Here is a 16,271-nt window from a genome sequence, read left to right on the forward strand (position 1 = left end):
GGATACCCCAATATCCCTCTAATAACACCCCCACTTTGAGACTTAAATTGCCCCCAAATGATTTGTGTTATTTGACCAGAGTCTCAACTAATCTACTGAGCTCAGTCAGAGCCCACATGGGAAGGAGGAAAATGGGAGATGGAACTCTAAAGTAGCACCAACTACAATGGAGGATCTAGGTGCCAGGCTTTGGTTTATAACTGGAGTAGTGGCTGTGGGATGGAAATCAGGGGAAATCCATTACCATTTTACAGAATCACTAAAACTGTAATAAACGTTTACCAGATTGAAAAATGAACATGTACAAAACCATGTGGTCCTAGTCTTGGTGCTCAGCTTTCACAACATAAGCAATGTTAATTAATGCTCTCACTCATTCATTAATGCTTATTAGAAAGTCACATCCTACCTCTTTTCTGTCTTCCTTCCATGTGTTAACTGTAACTTGCTAACATAACCATCCTGTAAAAGGCTGTGTGGTTGATCATTCATGGGACACCCTGCCATCTAAGTAACCTGACTCAATTGTCAGTGTTCCTCCATTCCATCAGACGGGCTGCAGACAAAATTTTACTTGCTAAGTGTATTGGTCTCCTTAAAGGGACTCTCATTGATCAGGCAGCTCCAGCCTCAGAAGTCAGGGACTGGAGCAGTTGGTGGAGAAAGAGTTTCTCCTTCTCCAGCTGAGACTTTGGTGGGCGTGGCTGCTGTTCAGGAAGATGCAGATTCCTCTCTGGCTCCAGGAATGGCAAGCACCCCTCTTCCTGGGGATGCATTGAGTTACTGTTAAGTTACTGAGACAAACAGTGATGATTGAAAGGGCAGCTGGTCCAGGACATGCTTCAGCATCAGGCAGCTCCTACAGTTCTCTATCTTGCTGATAGGAAAATAAGTTGGTCTAACCTCTCTATGAAGGCCAGTTTGGCAATATCCATCATAAAAATGTACATACCCTCTAGTAAGAGATTCCAGTTCTCGGAATTTACCCTACATATATACTTACATGTGAGAGAAATTAAAAAAATGTTTCAGACTATTCATTGCAACAAAAGACTGGAAATCCAAAAGTCCATCCATAGTGAACTAGCTAAATAAAGTACAAACCACAGGATATTATGCAGTTGTAAAAAACAATGAGTAGGCACTTTACTAATATGGAATGATCTTCATGATATATGGTTAAGTAATAAAAGTAATGTGCAGATGTGTTTACAAAGGAGGCTGCCATTATTCTTAAAAAGAAAAACTCTGCGTTTGTATTCTCTTGGATACAAACAGAAAAATCTCTGGAAGGGTGCATAAAGTGGTTGCCTCTATAAAAAATTTGGTGGGGGGGGGATGTAGGAAAAGGATTTTTCACTTATACAGCTATGCCTTTTGAGCCTTACACCATTTTTAAGTTTCCCCATTAAAAAAAATAAAAGTTAAAAAAAAAAAGTTTACTTAAAAAATAGGGGTGGTGATATTTTTGACTGTTCTTCCCAATTGTTAGTCTATAAATGAGTGAATGCCCACGGAGAATAACTAATCCACATGAAATCAGAAAGATAACAATTATGTGTGCACTTTCCATTATGCTGAATTTAATTTAAAGGACCATCCTTTATTCTTGATTGAGTACTTTGTACAGAGGTGTTAGTAGATAGTCGTTATCAATGCACTGTTTATTTACATATTGGGCAAGATTAAAAGCTGGCATCATGATATCAATTCCTCAAATTTAAAATCCTGGAATTTAAAAACAGAATCACTGATCTAGAGCTTTTGTTCTCATGTTGAATAATCTATTTTCACATGTTATTTCGAAAGGCATTCCTCTTGTGTATCTCATGGTGTCGACTAAGTGACGAATTATAGCTGAAGGCTTTTCCGCATTCATTACATTCATAAGGTTTTTCTCCAGTGTGGTGTCTCTGATGTTTCTTAAAGGATGAATCATGCCGGTAGGCTTTTCCACAGCGGTTGCATTCATATGCTTTCACTCCTGTATGAACAGTTTTATGGTTGCTAAGGTGTATCCTCTGCCTAAAGGCTTTCCCACATTCCTTACATTTGTAGGGTCTCTCCCCAGTATGGATCCTCTGGTGATGTGTTAGGTATGCTCTATGACTAAAGGTTTTACAACACGCAGTGCATGCATAGGGCTTCTCCCCAGTGTGAATTCTTATATGTTCACTAAGGTGTCTAATTTGTCGGAAGGTTTTCCCACATTCATTGCACGTAAAGGGTTTCTCTCCAGAATGAGTTCTCAGATGCTGGATCAAGCTAATGTTCTGGCTGAAAGCTTTCTGACATTTATCGCATACGTAGGGTTTCTCTCCAGTGTGAGTTCTGTGATGCTGATTAAGAGATGAGCGATGTCTGAAGGCTTTGCCACATTCTTCACATTCAAAGGGTTTCTCACCGGTATGGATCCTCTGGTGTGTAGTCAGTGATGCGCTTTGACTAAAGGCCCTTCCACATTCCTTACACCTGAAAGGCTTTTCACCAGTATGAATTCTCATGTGTTCAGTAAGATGAATGGGTTGTTTGAAGTTTTTTTCACATATATTACATTCATAGGTTTTTGTTCTTATGTAACTCGGATGATTAATCAAGTCTAATTTGTATTTGTTCCTCTTTCTAGGTGTTTCACATTTATGGTGCCTCTGCTCTATAATAACATTTGAACTGACAATATTTTCCCCAAATTTGTTAGTTTCTTGGCCACTCTTCTTGTGGGTCAGGATGGCTTGTCTTACATCTCTCCCATGGGTTTCCTGGTGCCTTTCTAAGTCACCATCATACTTAGAGACTTTTCTCAGTGTGGAATAAATGACATCATCTCTCAGGAACCCTTCCATCATAATGCCATGATATAACTGTTCCTGTAAGATGTCATTCTTTGCAGTTGATGCATTGGTTTCTGTTTTATTCTTCAAGTCTGAAAGAAATGGAAACATGCAAATAACTCACATCCATTATGCTTTAAAAAATCAATTATTGTAATGAGTAAGACAGAAATTTAGATAACTATAAAGTATGAGATTTTGATTACAGTTGACCCTTGAACAACATGGGGGTTGGGATACCAACCCCAATACAGTAAAAAATCCATGTATAACTTTTGACTCCCCCCAAAACTTAACTACTAATAGCCTACTGTTGCCTAGAAGCCTTACTGATAAGTCAATTAACACATTTTTTATGTTATATGTATCATATACTACAGGCTTACAATAAAGAGAAAATGTTAAATTATAAGGAAGAAAAAATACATTTATAGTGCTGTAAAAAATCCACATATAAGTGGACCCATGCAGTGCAAACCAGTGTTGTTCAAGGGTCAACTGCACAATTAAATATGGTTATGCAACCACGGGGGAGGTAATGGGAAGTTAAGAAACAGATAAATAAGGAAAATGTGTGATTTTATATAGAGAGTAAAATTTGAGTACTTTAGACCTGTTCTTTCTAATACTAAATAATCAAATTTCAGAGCTATGTCTTATGAATATCTTTTAATTGACAACCACTTTTGGAAAACAATATCAAAAAGATAAAAAGATGTCCCTCTCCCCACACCAGCAGCAGGAGGAAATGCTCATTCAAAAAATAAGGTATGAACTAAGAACTTTCATAAAAACATTAAGCTTTTATTGAAACTTGTATTAATAGTTACATTGTTCTATTTTCTGTGGTTATTAGTCTGTCCCTAGAAAGGAGACTTGTAAGAAACCCAGACTATGTTGCTATTACTTTTTTTTTTAAAGATTTTATTTATTTATTTGACAGAGAGAGAGTTAGCGAGAGCAGGAACACAAGCAGGGGGAGTGGGAGAGGGAGAAACAGACTCCCCACCAAGCAGGGAGCCCAATGTGGGGCTCGATCCCAGGACCCTGGGGTCATGACCTGAGCCGAAGGCAGACGCTTAATGGCTGAGCCACCCAGGCGCCCCACTATGTTGCTATTATTGCTATGTTCCATGAAAGTATCTTTTACCTTTCTTGACGGGGGAGGGGAGTGACAGAGGAATAGGGAGAGAGAGAATCTTAAGAAGGCTCCACGCCCAGTAGGGCGCGATCTTACAACCCTGAGATCATGACCTAAGCCAAAATCAAGAGTCGAACACTTAACTGACTGAACCACCCAGGTGCCCCTGAAAAAATCTTTTATCCTTTAAAATTCTGACTGGCTTTTTTACTTGATAATTTGTTGTACCCATTACCAATATTTCAACTGACAGATCTGTATCCTGAAAGGTATAACTTCTTGTAAGATTTTTTGTTCGGCACAAAAGGATCATTAGTACTAACAAATTTTTTTTTTTTAAGTACTTACAAATTCTTAATGAGTAAAGGCAATAATAGAGTCTATGCTCTGTAGGCTTCTGATTCTAGTCCTGAATATGGGAGGGGGAAGAGAAGAGGACAGGGAAAGAGAGAAGAAGCCACCATCTATGTCCCCTTTCCCAATTCAGTATCCAGGCCTGAAGAAGAACCAAACTATTGAAAAAAAGATTTAACTTTGAATGAAGTTGGGAGTTTTTGTTATTGCCCTAAACTAAACATTTTACTAAAATCTGATTGTTCTTATTATTTAAAGGGACTGGACCATCTAGATGAAAATCATGGTAGCTTTTATTATTTTCATTATTTTAAGTTGAAAAAGAGAAAACCCAAGAGAACATATAAACAAATTGTTGGAATTAATAATGGAGTGAAACAAGGTGGCTAGCTATAAGATCAATATATAAAACCAAATGTGCTATTACACACCAACAACAAACAGAAAACATAATTTAAAAATATATACTATTGGGGCGTCTGGGTGGCTCAGTCGGTGCCTTCGGCTCAGGTCATGATCCCAGGGTTCTGGGATCAAAACCCACATCGGGCTCCCTGCTCAGCGGAGAGCCTGCTTCTACCTCTCCCTCTGCCTGCCACTCTGCCTACTTGTGCTCTCTCTATCTGTCAAATAAATAAAATCTTTAAAAAATACACACACACACACACAATCTACAATAGCAAAATATAAGGTCTTCAAGATGAACCTAAAAGGGGATGTAATATGAAGAAGACCTTATAGGGAAAATTCTGAAACTTTATTTTTAAAAAAGTTAGGAAATACCAATAAATGGAGCAATTTACCATGTTTCTGGAATAATAAAACTCAGTATCATAATATTAATTCCCCCCAAAGTTGATCTATAAATCCAATTCTATTCCAATCAAAATACCACCGGAGTATTTGCACACATGCACATGTGTGTATGTGTGTGGGTGTGAAATTTGATGCACTCATTTGTATGGAAAAAGCAGGAGGCTAAGAATAACCAGGACAATTTTGAAGAACACAGTGGGAGAACCTCTACCAGATATGCACCTCACTATGAAACACAGTAATTAACTTGCCATTAGAGTAGGGCTAGAAATTCCAGGTGAATTAACTCTAAATATGAAAAGCCAAATCTTAAAAATATAAGAATATATACTACATCAATTTTTCTATAAATCAAGAAAAAAGATAATAATAGAGCAATTGGCAAAGGATATAAACAATTTATGTAAGAGAACTCTGGATGGTCAATAAACATGAAAAGTATGCTCCTCTTGCTAGTAATCAGGAAAATGAAAGAAACAACAAGATACCAAATTCACCCACAAATTTACAACAATTTTATTTTTTTATTTTCAATTTATTTATTTTTAAAGATTTTATTTATTTATTTGAGGGGTAGGGACAGAGGGAGAGAAAGAATCTGGAGCAGACTCCACACTGAGCATGGAGCCTGAGATGGGGCTTGATCCCACAACCCTGAGATCCTGACCTGAGCTGAAATAAAGAGTCGGGATTCTCAACTGACTGAGCCACCCAGGCACCCCTACGATAATTTTAAAGTTTGACAAGGCCAAGTGCTGACAAAGATGCTGAGCTCTGGGAACTCTTATGGCTTGCTGATGGGAGGACAAACTGGTGCAACTGCTTTGTCGAGCAAATTGGTAATCTCCAGCAAAATGAAGGTGCATATACACCATGACCAAAAATTTTGCTTCCACCAAACATCTCGAAATACTTGCATATGTACATAGGAAGACATTGCATCTTGGTAACCCCCAACCTTAGAAACAATATAAATGTATATTAATAAGAAAATGGATAAATTGTGGTTTATTAGTTCAGTGGAAATAAAAGAACTAGAACAACATAGATTTCAACCATGTTGAATGAGAAAAGCAAGTAGAAGTATATACACCATTTATTTAAAGAATAAGAACATGCAAAACAATACTATATATTGTTTCGGGATATACACATATAATGAAAGTATGAAGACATGTGAAAATGACAATATTTAAACTCTGAAAAGTGGGTTATTTCAAAAAGTAGGAGTGTAACAGCAGGGCTTCAACTCTTTTTTTTCTTAATCTAGTTGGAAGCTACATAGAAGTTTGTTTTAATGTTCTCTATGCCTTACTGAGCACCTAAAATATTCCATAATAAAGCAAAATTTAAGGAGATGATTAAAGACCACTGAATTTGTGGTAATTTCTCTTGCAAGAATTTTCATATAGTTGTTACAAAAAATACAAAAGATACACGAGTTTAAAAGAGACTGAGAATCAAAGCTGAAATTGTAAAACGGAAGTTAGCAAAAAGTGGAAATAGAATGGAAGAGAGAAAATTAAAGATCTGTCAGATGCAGTGAGAGTCCTGAAAAGAGGTGTGTTTTCTGTGAGGAGAGACCATGTACATCTGACTGCTTAGAGAAAGGAGCTTTCAATTCAGAGTTCAGGATACTGAAGAAAAGAGGGAAAGTCAAGTTTAACCTTAATGAAGACAAAATTTCTTCCCTCCAACTGCAGAGAGACTTTTGCAAGGTCAGGTGAAGTAAAGGGGTGACGGAGGGAGGGGTGAAGTCAGGTTTAGCGCATGCCCTGTCCAGGTGCTGGAGGAACACTTCGGGAACTCTGGCCTACATATTAAAATGTACTACCTGTCCTGGTCTCACCTGAACTGGGATCTCCTGGGCCTTCTTTCTCTGTCATCCATGGTTCTTGTCCTTTCTCCAACTGGGATATCACACTAGGTTTGGAAAGTTGGTATCCTGCTTATAAAGTAAAAAAAAAAAAAGCATGAATGGTTATGCTGAGTTCTAAGAACTATCCCCAGAATTTCGTTCTAGTCCTCTGATATTCAGGGTCTCTGAAGATGGAAAGGGGCACCACAGAATGTCTTTCTATTCTAGCTCTACCAAGTAAAGCTGTTCCCCCAAGGAATGTGACATCTCTAATACAGAACCCAAGGTCAAGCTCCAGACAACATTTAATAATTTAGAAATAAGGACTCTCCTATAATGGGCAGGTTTCCTGGATGAATGTTTGCCATCCTTACCCACTGAGACCAGGTTCCCATAGTTCTCCAGCATCACCTCCCGGTATAGATTTCGGTGAGCAGGGGCCAGTTGCCCCCACTCCTCCTGGGTGAAGTCCACAGATATGTCCTTGAAGGTCAACAGTCCCTAGAATATTGAATATATTCCTTTTCAGAGACCACCTCCATCAAGTTCCAAGGAGTTCTGACAGAATTCTAAGTTCTGAGAGATTCTAAACTAGTTTTACTGGGAACCTCCTTTGGATGTGTTTAAAAATCCTTTAGAGATTATCATAAATAAATATTTGGAAAAACAGGTAGTCATATGTGCCTTAGAAAAAAATTAAGCAGGATAAGGGAGGAACATGGAGAACACAGTGAGGGGAGAGAAGGATCTTTTATGCAGGGTGGTAGGGGAAGGCCTTTCTAAAAAGGTGGTATTTGATCAGAGACATGAACTCAGTGAGGGAGAGCTATGTGGAAATCTGAGGGGAGAGCATTCCAGGCAGGTACAAAGGACCTAAAGTGAGAGCATCCTTGGCTTGTCTGAGGAACAGGAGAGTGAACAGCATCACTGGTGAAGGGTGGCGAAGGAAGGAGTAGGAGATGAGATTACAGAGGCTGGGGGCGGCGGGGTGGGGGGGGGGAGGCTTTCAGCACTTATGATCAAGCAACCAATGCATTCCTGCTGAGCTTAAATTCTGGGGCCCCACTGGAGTTTAATGCAAAGATGAACAAAACTGTCTGGAACTGTGGTCTAACCCCAGCCTAGCTCAAATACTTGAAGAGCTAAAAAAGATCAGTTCCTCCCCCCCCCCCCCCCCCGCCCCAGCTATGGTGGCATGAGCTTTTGTAGTTGGGTTAATCAGAAGTGAACTGAATCAAATAAAAGCTGTATCTCAGCCAGAGCTCAGCCACGGCTCTAGGGGGAATATGAATAATCAGTCCCTCATCTTAACCACCAAACAGAGGAAAGGGCTTAGTCTCCTGAAAATAAACAGAGCTAAACAAACAAACTATATTTCATCCCCCACTGTTCTTTAATACCCAGTATCTGAACTACTATATAAAACTGTTACACATGTAAAAGAGAAGGAAATCCGATCTATAAAGAAGAAAATAAAAATCAATAGAAGCAAACCCATAGGTGGCCAAGGCATTGGAATTAGCAGACAAGAAGTTTAAAGCAAGTATTAAAATATATGTTAAAAAATTTACAATAAAGTATGGATAGAGGGACACCTGGGTGGCTCAGTCGGTTAAGCATCCGACTCTTGATTTCATCTCAGGTCATGAGATCGAGCCCCATGTCAGGCTCTGTGCTGGGTGTGGAGCCTGCTTGAGAGTCTCTCTCTCCCCCTTTCCCTCTGCCTCTTCCTGCCCCCCACTCACTCTCTCACTCAAAAAAAAAAAAAAAAAAAGGACAGACTAGGTGAAAACAAGGGGTAATTGAGGAAGAGAAAGAATGCTAAAGAACTAAAAGAAAATTCTACAAATGAGAAATACAATACCTGAAAAGTCCACTGAATGGACTTTGGCAGATTGAACCCTGACAAAGATGAGATCCGTGTAACTTAAGACAGGTCAATAGATATTGTTCAAACGGAAGCACCAGGAGCAAAAAAAAAAATAACCCGGGATAATACCAAGTGGTTTAATATACATGTATATTTAGAATTTAGAATCTCAGAAGGAGATAAAAGAATGGGCAGAAAAAAATGGTAAGAAATAAAGGCTGAAAATTTTCCAAATTTGGAAAAAAAAAAAAAATCAAGCCACAGATCCAAGAAGCTCAGCAAATCCCAAAAAGAATAAATTTAAAGAAAATCATCCCTGGGAACACTGTAGTAAAACTGCTGAAAAGCAAAGACAAAAGGGAAGACCATGACAGTAGCCGGAAGAAGGCAGGAAAGGAGGAACAGAAACACAAGAAAAGTTGGTATAAACAAACAGAAAGATATGTCACCTAGAGGGAGAGAATAGTAACAGCTGACTTCTCATTCGAAACAGTACAAGCTAAAGCATCATGGAACACTTTTAAGTGCTTAAAAGAAAAAAGTCACCCTAGAGTTCTATATCCAGCAAAAGATTCTCAAGTAGGAAGACAACAAAAGACATCTTAAGATCAGCAAAAGCTGTGAGAATCCATCAGAACAGCCACACTACAAGAAATGCTAAACAACATTCTTCTGGGTGAAGGGAAATGATGTTAGTTAGAAATTTGGAACTAAAAGAAGGAATGAAGAGGGCCTGTATTGGTAATTATGTAGATGGATATGAAAAGACCTCGGGTTTTTTTTCCTTTTCTTAATTTTTTTTAATAAAGATTTTATCTATTTATTTGAGAGAGAGAGCACGTGTGTGTGGGCATGAGTTGGGGGGAGGGGCAGAGGGAAACGGAGAAGCAGATTCCCTGCAGAGCAAGGAACCCAATGTGGGGCTCAATCCCAGGATCCTAAGTCCATGACCTGAGCTGACAGCAAACGCTTAACCAACTGAGCCACCTAGGCGCCCCTCCTTTATTTCTTAAAAACAATTTACTATTAAAAATAAAAATAGGGACGCCTGGGTGGCTCAGTCGTTAAGCATCTGCCTTCAGCTCAGGTCATGATCCCAGGGTCCTGGGATCGAGCCCCACATCAGGTTCCCTGTCTGGCGGGAAGCCTGCTTCTCCCTCACCCCACTCCCCCTGCTTGTGTTCCCTCTCTCGCTGTCTCTCTGTCAAATAAATAAATAAAATCTAAAAAAAAAAAAAAAAATTAAATAAATAAATAAATAAATAAAAATAAGGGGAGTATGCTTTCAATGGGGAGCCTACTTGAGATTCTCTCTCCCTCTGCCCCTCCCCCCGCTCGCTCACACGTGCACAGTCTCTCTCTCTAAAATAAATACATCTTTTTTAAAAATAAAAAAATAAAAATAAGAACAATGTACTGTGGGGCTTATAACATGTAAAGTGAAATGTATGATAACAATATACAAAGAATGGGAAAAAATAAATGGAAATATGAGGCTTTCATACCATATGTGAAACAGTATAATATTAATTCAACTGTGATATGTTCAAAACCTGTATTGTAATGGCCAGAACAACCACTAAAAGCAAATCAAACAAGTATAGCTAAAAGGCCATCAGAGGACATAAAGTGGAATACTAAAAAACTATGCAATCCAAGAGGAAGCAGAAGAGGATCAAAGAAACAAAGATGGGTGAACAGCAAACAAAAAACAAGAATACACACTTAAATCCCACTGTATCAACGAGTATGGTAACTGTAAATGCACGAAACAAGCAAGACACGGCTATATGTAAGGTCACACTTTAAATATAAAGACACAGATAAGGTTAAAAGCAAAAGAACTGAAAAAGCTATGCCACACAAACTATAACTAAAAGGACACTGGAGGAACTATAGTAAATCAGACAGAGCGGCCTTAGGAGAAGGAATATTACTAGCCATAAAGAAGAGACATCTCATAAACTGTCAGTTCATCAAGAAGGCAACAATCCTACTCATTAATGCATCTGATAACAGAACTTAAAGCAGAGTTGACAGAACTAAAGGGAGATACAGACGAAACCACAATATAGATTGTAACACTCCTTTCTCAGTAATTGATACAAGTAGACAAAAATGTATCAAGGGTTCAGATTTGAACAACCTATCAGCCAACGGAAACTAACAGACATTTATAGTATGAAACACTATACCTACCAACCGCAGAATATAAATTCTTTTTAAAACTTTTTATTTTGAGATAATTATAGATTCCCATACAGTTGTAAGAAATAACACAGAGATCCCATGTACTCTCTACTGGGAACAAAGCAGTTTTGATTGGAAAGAGGCATGAGGGAACTTTCTGAGATGGTAGAAATGGTCTATATTTGGTTACAGGGTGTACATATATGCCAAAATACAACTATACACTTTCTTAAGTGTATTTTCCTATATTTAAATTGTATCTCAATTTTTAAAAAATTTAATCTTTTCCTAGCACTAAGAATCCCATCAGTTTTTGATAAATGTCAAGAGGCGAGGAATTCCAGATAGTGGAATGTAGAGATAACTCTTTAAATAATTAGACTATTATAACTTCTTCCCTATTGCTGTAAGTAACGTTGAAATGCATTTCAATCCTAGAAGGAATCAGCATCTGAATCAGCTAAGGAAAGTGGGATTGTAAAAAAAAAACTGCCCCATCACCAAGCAAATAAAGACAAGAGATAAACTCAAATCCTGTCCCATCTAACTTCAGAACCCCAGTTCTTTTCGCTTAAAACTCTCTGTCATCGAATAACAGCTCATCTTTAATAGTCTTCCTTTCTCACTCATTCTACAATTTTCCTCCTGTTTCTCCTATGCTTCTAGGCAGTAGTGAGGACAGCCTGTGAGAACTGCCCATCCTGTCTAACGTGTGTGCCGTGTGGCCAGACCATTTCTTCCCCATTCACTTCTCCTTCAGTTGCAGTTTGACCTCTGCTCCCAATACTATACTAAGGGTCACTGCAGGAAGTTCACCAGTGATATGTGTTCAGCACTTAAGAATGTCAGGACCTTCTTCTCCCTTAACAAAGCTTGTTTCTGAGTATAAAATACTAAAAAAAAAACACAACAAACTGATGTACATCTTAGACTCCAAGTGGTTATGTGTTTGTTTTTAGGGGCTAGAATTCTATCATTCATTTTGTTTTCTCTACGGAAATCAGCACAGCGTTAAATCTAGATGTTGGTCACAAACAAGAGTTAATAATAGGAGGGAAGCCACCATGAGTAGGGGAATGGCCACCACTGCAGCCCAGGTTTCTGTATAAGAGCAGCTTGCACTGAGCTCCCTATGTTGAACCTGTTAGCCCCAACACCACCCCACACTAAAAGGAAAAAAAAAAAGGCAAGTTAAAGCCTTAAAAACCAAACAGCATGTCAAGAAAATGAAAGGAAACCAACCCACCTGGGATTCTGCTGCTGGGGACCCAGACGTGACTTCATCCTTCAAACTTTCTTCCTGGGTCTCATCAACATCCTGAGAGAGCAGCGCTAAAGAAGGGAAAGAGTTATGAGGTTTGCATCTCCCCAAATCTCCCAAATAGAAAAACTGCCTGAAGATCTACTGAACATGGCTTTTCTCTCAAAACATTCACAGAGAGGGACACTTAGAGCAACTCAGAGCAGTCGGAGCCTCCTTAACGAGGAGTGCCTGCAGTGCATTGCTTTGGGCATTAACACTTCCCAATGGTCAACGCTGGTCCAAAAGCACAGATCTAGGCCACTCCTCTGTTCAAAGGTTTCTGACAAGAAAGAAAAATCCAAACGCTTCCCATGGACTTCAAGGTGCTCTACAACTTGCCTGAAGCATCCTTTCCCAGCATTTGTTTCTGCTATCCACCATCCTTTATCCATCCTACACATACACTAACCACACTCTTAGCCTTCAGTTAGACCAAGATATTCCCCATATTCTCCATTTCTGAACCACTCTTCAAGGCACTCTTTTCTGTACCCTTTCCCCAAATCTTCTACAAAAAACTTAGACATCTTTCAAGGCCCAATTCAATGCTATCTGCTTTGTGAAAATTTCTCCAATAAATACAATCAGAAGAATGTTTCCCATCTCTTGTCTTCAAAAAGAAGTTTACCATAGTATTTTCTTAAGCTACCTTCTATTATTTTAATCTGGATATGTGTCTTATCTCCATCAATTAACAATAAGCATTGGAGATCATCATTCATTTTTCAATCGGTCAAGATGCTTAGCAAGGTCCCTGCCTGACACAGCTAGAATAGATATCAGCTGGACTTGAAGTGTTAAAGGTATGAACTAAGAGACCGTGTGAGACACACAAATTCCTCTGTCCATCTGTCCTGACCAGACCACCAGATAATGTGTAATCTTGGACATGTTTCCCACTGACCACCTGTAAATTGAGAGTCATCAAGCATGTCATTCCTTCCTCTCTGAAAGAATGGTTCCTTTTGAAAAACACTGGCTTTCGGCCAAAATGACCAAAACTTATAAAGGAAGACCTTGGAAGGGCTTTAGGGAGTGGAAAACCTTGACCTCACTGTCTGCGAATCCCATATACTTGGGAGCCACTGGTGGGGAACACTGTTGTGTGCTGTACCTGAGGACTGGAGATGGGAACGCATGGGCACATGGCACAAGGAGCCCATGCTCAGAGCCTAACATTTCCTCTCATCACTAACCCGTTCCCAAAAGCCATAAGCCCGAACCCCAAAGACCTGCTTTCCCCCAATTTTCTCCCCAAGAGACCACCTCAGTGAAGTGTGTACCTATCTTTTCACACACAATTGAGAATTCTTCTTTCCCCATTCCCCTCCATCAGCCTATTCTCACCTTCTCCTTCAAACATCTTAGTCACGTCCTCCCACAAGGGCGCCCCCTCCTTGGCCTTCTTTGGATGGCGCAACTTCACCCAGGTGCTGGCCTCCGTGGGCAGGGTGATCAGGAGCTGCTGCAGCATGACGATGCCCACCCAACTGGGCTTGTCCACTTCTGGTGAGGTAAACTGCCAGAACCTCTACTGAGAGCCTTCACAGGTGTGTCGTCTCCTCTGAGCACAATCTCCTGCCCTCAGGACTTTGGTGTGTCCCTGTGGTACCAGAAGCTGGGGGCTCCTAGAGGCTGATCTGACTTTAACTCTGAAAAACTGACTTCTCTCTTAAGTACTGCCCCTTTGGGAGGCAGCCAGTTGAGTAGGTTTGAGTGCATGCCTCTATATTCTTCTAGAGGAGCAAAAGGCAGAAGAGGGATCCAGAAGCATTCACCACACAGCCAGAACTCCAGAACTTGCAGAAATATATTTTAAACTGCTAAAGATCCAAAAACAAAGATTTGGCATCAATGTGGGAATAAGTATAATCAATGTTCTTGGATGTGGTTGTCTCCCAGTTCCATACGCACAAACACAAACAGCCAAAGATATACAAACAAGCATGGGCGCTGCCTTGACGTCCCCCCTTGTAAGCTGCAAGCATCTTTTGCCTGGACACAGGCTTTGGAGTTAAGAGGGCAAGTTTTGAAATCAGACAACTTGGGTTGGAATCCTGACACTTGTACTTAAAAGCTCTAAGGCACTTCAACTCTCTGATCTTCAGTTTCTTCATCTATAAAATGGGGATAAAATTATACTTTATAGGGCTGTAATATTAATTGAAACAATGTCAGGCATACAGAAAACCCTTAATAAATATTACTATAAAGTTTTGTTATAATGCTGCATCACAGCATTATCTTTTAAGCTACTTTTTAAAAATAAGTAGAGATCTAAATTTAAAGTTCAAGTATCATACGTGATGGAATAATCACACAGCTGCATTTTCACATGACCAAACAGCGCCAGACACATCCCCACCCACGCACATGCCCAGCAGCTGGCAAGTCCTTTTAACCTGTTAAGATGCCTCCTGGTTTCAGAAATGTTAAAATTGGGGGAGAGGTATGTGTTCAGACGGAGGAAATAACAGTACTCTTGAGTATCATGAGGACTACTGCAGAACTGTTTGTAGCAGGAAAATCTGTAAACAACTCAAATCTATCATCTTAACTAACCGCCCCCCACCCCCGACATCTGAGCAGGTGCCTCCGCAGCGACCAGGTCCAGCAGATCTGGGGCCCCACGCACAGTCCGAGTTCCGTGCAAAGGGAGCTGGCTCAACTTTCTGAAGTTTGTGAGGAAGGGTACGTAGCTTACGGGCTCCGCCCCCACCCCCACCCCCCCAACCCGGCCACAAGCTGCGCCCGATGCCCAAAAAGGAGCTGCATCCTGCGGGCTGGAGCATGTGGAAATAACCTGCCCCGAATACATAAAAGTAAACGTCTAGTTACCAAAGTGGGGAAACTTCCGAGCATCATTTGGAAGCTGGCCCTCCCCACTGCTCCCGGCCGTGCCTCCCCGGGACAGAGGCTGCAGACCCGCGAAGCCTCACCAGCTCGGCCCTGGACGCTGCTGGGATCAGGGACGCGCCGCAAGAGCGCTCGCTCCCGAGGCTTTCGGCGCCACAGGGTGTCTCTTCAGAGGACCGGGAGGTAGCAGATTTTGTTCTTCCCCAGCTTTCGTAGACCACATGCCCCCGCTCACCGACGATTCTCCAAAACACGCCCCACGTTCCCGCAGGCTTCCTTCGGGAGCCCCGCGGGACCTCGGCCTCCGCCTCGGACGCGGGGCTTCTCTCGGCTCCCCGCGGAGCCGGCCTAAGGCCCGCCGCCGCACCGCATCACGCCGCCGCCCTCCCTGGCGGCCTTCCGCGGCCGCGCGCCGGGGAGGGGGTCTCCGCGGGCCGCAGTGGGAGGGCTGCCCCGACCCCGCTTCCCGCAGACGCGGACGAGGATACACCTCGCGGGCTGTCGCTGTGACGCCGGGCCGGCGCCGGCGGCCGGCTCCACCCGCCGCCCCGCCTCGTGGGCCGCAGCCCCGGGTCGCCCGACGCCTCAGTCCTCCCGCCGCGCCCCGCCGTCGCCCGCGGCGCCGTGGCCCCCGCGCCGCCGTCCCGCCCCGCCCCCGGTCCGGCCACCCCACGCGGCCGCGCAGCCAGCCGCCCGGCGCGCGCGTCTTCCGGCGGCTCCGCACACCCCGCTGCGGGCTCCGCCCACGAGGGGCCGCCCCGAGCCCGCCCACTCCCGGGAAGCCGGCGCACCCGAAAACCCGGCGCCAGAGCGACGGAGCGCGCCGGGGGCGCCCAGACCCAGGGGCAGCGGCCAGCCCGCCCACCGTGGGCGGGGCTAGGCGGCAGCCGGAGGGACCACGTGGCCCACCAGCTCTTCCGGTGGGGGAATCCCTTCTTTGTCATCCTGTCATTCATTCGTTCAGCGACTAGCTTGAGTGCCGACCATCGGTCCCGCATTGTTACAGGCTCTGAGCGTTATAGCAGTTATCAAAATGGTCCCCGCTCTCTTGG

At 42.1% G+C, this 16,271-nt stretch overlaps 1 protein-coding gene across 3 annotated transcripts; it reads right to left on the bottom strand.

Annotated features, from left to right (window-relative positions):
- Positions 1–1,561: 1,561 nt before the first annotated feature.
- ZFP69 (ZFP69 zinc finger protein) lies at positions 1,562–15,807 on the bottom strand. Of its 3 annotated transcripts, none has more exons than XM_035018902.1 (6): positions 15,303–15,807; positions 13,711–14,186; positions 12,307–12,392; positions 7,375–7,501; positions 6,992–7,090; positions 1,562–2,923 (listed from the first exon to the last, which is right to left on the bottom strand). In XM_035018902.1, the coding sequence occupies exons 2-6, from the start codon at positions 13,835–13,837 to the stop codon at positions 1,791–1,793; spliced, it is 1,572 nt and encodes a 523-aa protein (XP_034874793.1). In that variant the 5' UTR covers positions 13,838–14,186; positions 15,303–15,807; the 3' UTR covers positions 1,562–1,790. The 3 variants fall into 3 exon arrangements, with proteins under 3 accessions (XP_034874793.1, XP_034874794.1, XP_034874792.1); XM_035018903.1 differs by having other exon boundaries at positions 6,992–7,087; positions 15,202–15,807; XM_035018901.1 differs by having other exon boundaries at positions 15,202–15,807.
- Between the last annotated feature and the right edge of the window lie 464 nt (positions 15,808–16,271).

The sequence above is a fragment of the Mirounga leonina genome, unplaced genomic scaffold (genome assembly GCF_011800145.1).
Source record: "Mirounga leonina isolate KUSES-001 unplaced genomic scaffold, KU_Mleo_1.0 Mir_173, whole genome shotgun sequence".
Classification (NCBI taxonomy): Eukaryota; Metazoa; Chordata; class Mammalia; order Carnivora; family Phocidae; genus Mirounga; species Mirounga leonina.